The sequence below is a fragment of the Juglans regia genome, chromosome 11 (genome assembly GCF_001411555.2).
Source record: "Juglans regia cultivar Chandler chromosome 11, Walnut 2.0, whole genome shotgun sequence".
Lineage (NCBI taxonomy): Eukaryota > Viridiplantae > Streptophyta > Magnoliopsida > Fagales > Juglandaceae > Juglans > Juglans regia.
The window spans coordinates 27,920,162-27,925,273 of record NC_049911.1 but is presented as its reverse complement, the minus strand read 5'-3'; the positions used below and the strand labels follow the sequence as shown (position 1 = coordinate 27,925,273).

At 34.7% G+C, this 5,112-nt stretch overlaps 1 protein-coding gene across 1 annotated transcript; it reads right to left on the bottom strand.

Annotated features, from left to right (window-relative positions):
• Positions 1 to 2,185: 2,185 nt before the first annotated feature.
• On the bottom strand, positions 2,186 to 3,665 carry LOC109021291 (phosphoprotein ECPP44-like). The gene is made up of 2 exons (XM_019003897.2): positions 3,209 to 3,665; positions 2,186 to 2,889 (listed from the first exon to the last, which is right to left on the bottom strand). The coding sequence occupies exons 1-2, from the start codon at positions 3,503 to 3,505 to the stop codon at positions 2,449 to 2,451; spliced, it is 738 nt and encodes a 245-aa protein (XP_018859442.2). The 5' UTR covers positions 3,506 to 3,665; the 3' UTR covers positions 2,186 to 2,448.
• Between the last annotated feature and the right edge of the window lie 1,447 nt (positions 3,666 to 5,112).

The window sequence follows — 5,112 nt, the reverse complement described above, 5'->3', positions numbered from 1 at the left end:
GACTTGATGAGAGAGTATTTGTTTATCAATGATATTGACTAAGATTATACTGATTGAGTCTTACACGGTGAACCATATCCAATGTCATTCATAAAGTCAACAGTACAATCTCGTCAAGGTTGAGGCACTACTAGAGGTGTGACGTTGGAAAAATATCGTAAAGTGGGTAAGATTAAGGTTAACATCCCTGACGAACATACTAGAGGCGAAGGACAACAAGCAGCTTGGCTTGTATCGTATGTGGATGCTCTTACGCAAATTTATGCACCTTTGATTACGAGTTTATGGCAGAAAGTCCCTCACTATGTGAAAGAGTTTGTCAAGAATCGTTGTTTGGTAATGTTTAAATAGCTTATTTATATTAATATTATTTAATATATATATGCAAAATTTTAGAATATTCTGGATGATAATATCTTTATGTATATATTTTTTCAGTGGTAATTTTGAACTAAATGTTGGTTAGAGGGAGGAGTGTAAGATTGTCGATGAGTTTATGTGTAATACATTTCGCAAATATAAGACGAGATATCAGGGGTATTACAATAATTTCGAGAACAAGGAAAATCCCACCAGCATCCTTTTCAGGATGTCTGACCTTCCAAGTGAGAAATATTTTGTGGCATATTTAAGGATCTATCATATAAGATAAATCATATAAGATAAATTAAATGAATTTTTTTACGTGTCCTATTTATAATTTTCGCTTCCTAATATTTACAACTTCTATGCCGGAACGAAGTTTTATAAACAAAACAAATAAATCGAAGTTGAAGATTCATCATCATGCAGGCTCAATATCTTTCTATCGCCTCTCTGAAAAATTGGTAATGCTATTTTTTTTATTGTATATAGTTTTTTATTTAGAGGTATTCTAATGACTTTATATTTTAACAAATGTCTCGTGTAGCAAGAGTGAGATACCAATTATGATCTGACAAAATTTTATGTTATATCACATGCTGATCGTAATGGAGAGTGAACTCATTTTAATACTCGTGAAAATTATGTAAGTATTATAATCTGTTTTAATTAAACATATTTGAATATTTGTGACGATATTAATTCTTTATCTTGTGTGTACGATAAAATAATTCCTCAATGTGCTAAATCTGCGTCAGATTAAAATTTCTCAAAAGTGTTGTTGAAAATTTTACACAAGTTTTGGGTCAATATTTAGGATATTTGAAGAGTTTTGGTCGCTATGTAAAGCCTTCTAACTCTTCCTCATCGTCTGAGTTTGCCTATAATACCTCTATTACGTTAGACAAAGCGACTGCAAGACAACATGAGTTAAAGACTCAATTGATGAAACAAACAGACATGAAAATGCACGTGAAACAACAAGAACTAGGGTTGTACAAAAAACTGAGAAACCGACCTAGACCGACTCAGACTGGTCGTCGGAGCTCAGAACAGGTCGAAATCAGTGGAGAACTGGTTGGCATGTGGCAGCAAATAGATAAAATCGATATCGTCGGTTTGGCGTCGGTTCGAACTTGGTTCAAATCGATGAACCGGCCGACTAAAGAATTTTTTTTAATATATATATTTTGTACTCAAAACGACGTTGTTCCACTTAAACTTAAGTGGAACAACGTCGTTTTAAGTCAGTAATTGTGTTTTAGGCATAACTTAAACGACGCTTTACCAAATGGCATCATTTAATTCATAACGTATTAAAAAAAATAAAAAAATTAAGTAAAACGATGTCGTTTGGTTGGTGTCGTTTCAAAATAACTTCGTCTTCTTTCTCGCATTGTCTTCCCAGTTCCCATCCTCTCTCTCTCTCATATGCAACACACACTCTCTCTACTCTTTCAGAGGAAGCTCGGCCTGAGAATCGATCGTGATCTGCCAGAGAAATGAAGCAACGGTTTCCGTCGATGTTTCTCCCCCCGTCGACCGATTTTCTTCCTCAAAAATTAACTTTCGATCGGCGTCGATTTTGCCCAAAAACTGAACCGAAAGGATCAATTTTCACCCCTAACAAGAACAACAACAAGAAGAATTTAAGAGAGATGTACAACTCCAAATGCATATGCTAATGTAACAGTTTAAGCCTCTAAAAAACTAATTTACATTATATGTACATATTCTGAGATCTATTTAATTTGTTTGTTTTTATTTATTTTTCTCTTTTCTCAATCTGATTACCTCTTTCTAGCACTATATAAAAATAAACAATTTAACAGTTTATTAATAATACTTTACTCACAAATAGAAGAGTAATTTACGTACACAAGTACACAGAAGATGTTTATTGAAAAAACGGAACATAAAAAGCAGTACATATATATACAAAGTAATTCAAATTTCAAAAACCACAAAAACTCAAAAGCAGAATCAAATAGAGCACATTTTAAGAACCCCGGCCCCCATCGAAAATTAACAAAACAAAACAAAGCGCACACCAATATCATTAATCCCTGAAGCATAACTCGATCTTTAGTAATGGGAGGCAGACTCTTTCTCCTTCTCTTTTTCCTTCTCTTCCTCTGTCTTGGGGTGGTATCCAGGCAGTTTCTCCTTGATCTTCTCCAAGAAGCCCTTCTTCTCCTTCGCCTCTCCTTCATGACTAGGTACTGGCTCAGCAGCCGCATACTCGGCATGAGAAGGAGGAGGAGGGACCTCCTCAGTCTTCTTCTGCTGGCCTGGAAGTTTTTCCTTAATTTTATCAAGGAAGCCCTTCTTTTCCTCAGGTTGGACTGGCTCTGCAGTATGAACGACTACTTCTTCTTCGTATTTCTCAACAGGGACGTTGGTGTCCTCGTACTTCTCTTCTTCCTTCTCAACTGCTTTTTTGTCCTTGATCTTATCCTTCTTATTCTTCTTTTCCTTCTTTTTCTTCTTCTTTTCTTCTCCTTCACCTTCATCCTCATCGCTAGACTGCAAAGTTCAAGCAACAGACATATTTTAAGATTTATTACATCTTCCTTAATTTAAATAGAATGAGAAACCGATTTTTCTGTTTTAATCAAATCAATATAGAAGTTAATGTCATAAAAGGGGTTGGGAAATGATTCAAAAAACATAAAATAACCAGAACAGATCTTTTAGATCCTCTTTTTCCACACCAAACCACGAAAAAAAAAAAGAAAAAAGACCAGCTAGCTAGCTAGTTGTTTCACTGGGTATCTACCAGTTCACGCATGATGAGAACTTTGTTACAGAAAGATGGATTAGAGTCTTATCAATAGATACTTACAGAGCTAGAGCTGCTGTTGGATCGGTGAAGCTTCTCTAAGAGACCGTGTTTCTTCTCTTCTTTCTCCAGCTTTTCCTTCTCGTATTCTTGATCCTGATCTACCTTTGGCTCACATCCAGAAACTGTAACCTTCTGATCAAACTCAGTAACGATCGCCTCCTCTTGTTGCTTCTCCTCCTCTTTCTTTCCATGGAAATTAAACAGCCCTCGGTCCGTCTTCTCCACGTCAACCTGCCGATCATCAACGGCAGCAGTCTCGTACTCGTAACTACTCTTGTTGTGGTGTTCCTCCGCCATAATCGATCGAAAACAACTAAAACTTAGAATATCGAAAACAAAAACGAAAGAGACCAACGCCGAAACAGAAGATCGATAAGTTACTGAAAGGTTTTCTAAAGGTTTTTTCAGTTTTGCTACGATGGATTTGTATTGTGAGAGTGGAAGGCTTTTATAACACATTACGATATTAAAGACACGGATCTGACACGATTAATCCTATTGGTTGCCTGGTTGGCCCAATCAGTGTGCCATTTCTCTGTAGCCGACGTGTCGCATTAACTTCGAGAGAAAAATGAGATCTCGTACTCTCCCTGATTTTACATGCCTAAAGCTACTCGCTGAGAATAACGTGACAACTGTCCCCTAGAGTCTAGAATAAGCGAGAAGGGAAAGAGGAGTCAAAAGAATTAAAGAATAAACAAAGCAGAAAAAGGCGGGAAAACACTCGTACGAAAGCCAATGGGTAGATGACACGTTAAAGAAGATAATGGGAGCTTGTTCTCGTGGGACCCTTTTATGTCGGTCAGTCAGGTGATAAATATATAAGGTCGGCTTTGGGACCCACTGAACGTGGGAGATTGAAAGAGGACGAGACGCGTCGATATTCGCGACTGGTAGATGCACGGTGGGCCTCCGCGTGGGGCATTGTTTAGCTGTTCGATGCTGTCACTTTGCGAAGATACGTTACTTGGGAGAAGAAGAAAGCTCTTCAATAAGTGGTCGGTTTGGGGTGGCTGTACCCTTTTGGGTCTTTCTAATTTAACTTATTTTCGTACTTTTTTAGTAACCATATATAATATATTATTAATTTGAATTATTATATGAATAGTTTATAGGGATATTGTTATTTTAGATATTATTATTATTATTTGTCATATTTAATGATGTCATACACTTTATATAATCGTCATTAAGTGATTAATAATAATAATAAAAAAAAAACTATTCATATACATTTTAGTCATAAAGCACCTTATGTTAAGGTTCAAGGATTGTAAAGTCCATGGGGCAATGTGACAGCTCACAAATTTGCTACAAATGCATGACATGTTGAAGATTGTATTATTTGGTGGGATTCTTTTCTTGATTTTTTAGTACCAGTCTTATGGATTGACAAAAGCTTGTAATCTTCTTTGCCTATTAATGAAATTGTTTTCATATATATATATATTGACTTTATTTATATTTAAATTGAGATGGAGAGTGCATTGTTGATAAGAGGAATGCTATACATCAGTCATTATTCACTTTCACATTTTACACTTATAATTTTTTTATAGGGTATGTGGGTATTTTTTATAGGATAAAAGAATATTTTTTTATAAGATGTAAATTGTGAAATAGTGACTGATGAGAAAAAATTTTTTTGTTGGTAATACATAAGCTTTTTCTAAAATATCGGAAAATTTTATATTCTAATGTGTTAAATCATAAACAGATATAGTTGTTGTTATTATTATTATTATTTTATTATATTTCATGAAAAAACTTGTATAAATATTATTTTTTGAGTTTTTCTATTTGCAAGTTTTTAGTACGTTAACTTAACTTACTATTTTTAGTGAAACCCAGTATAAATTAAAATAAAAAATATTTCAATGGTATATTGGGTATGCTAAAAAACA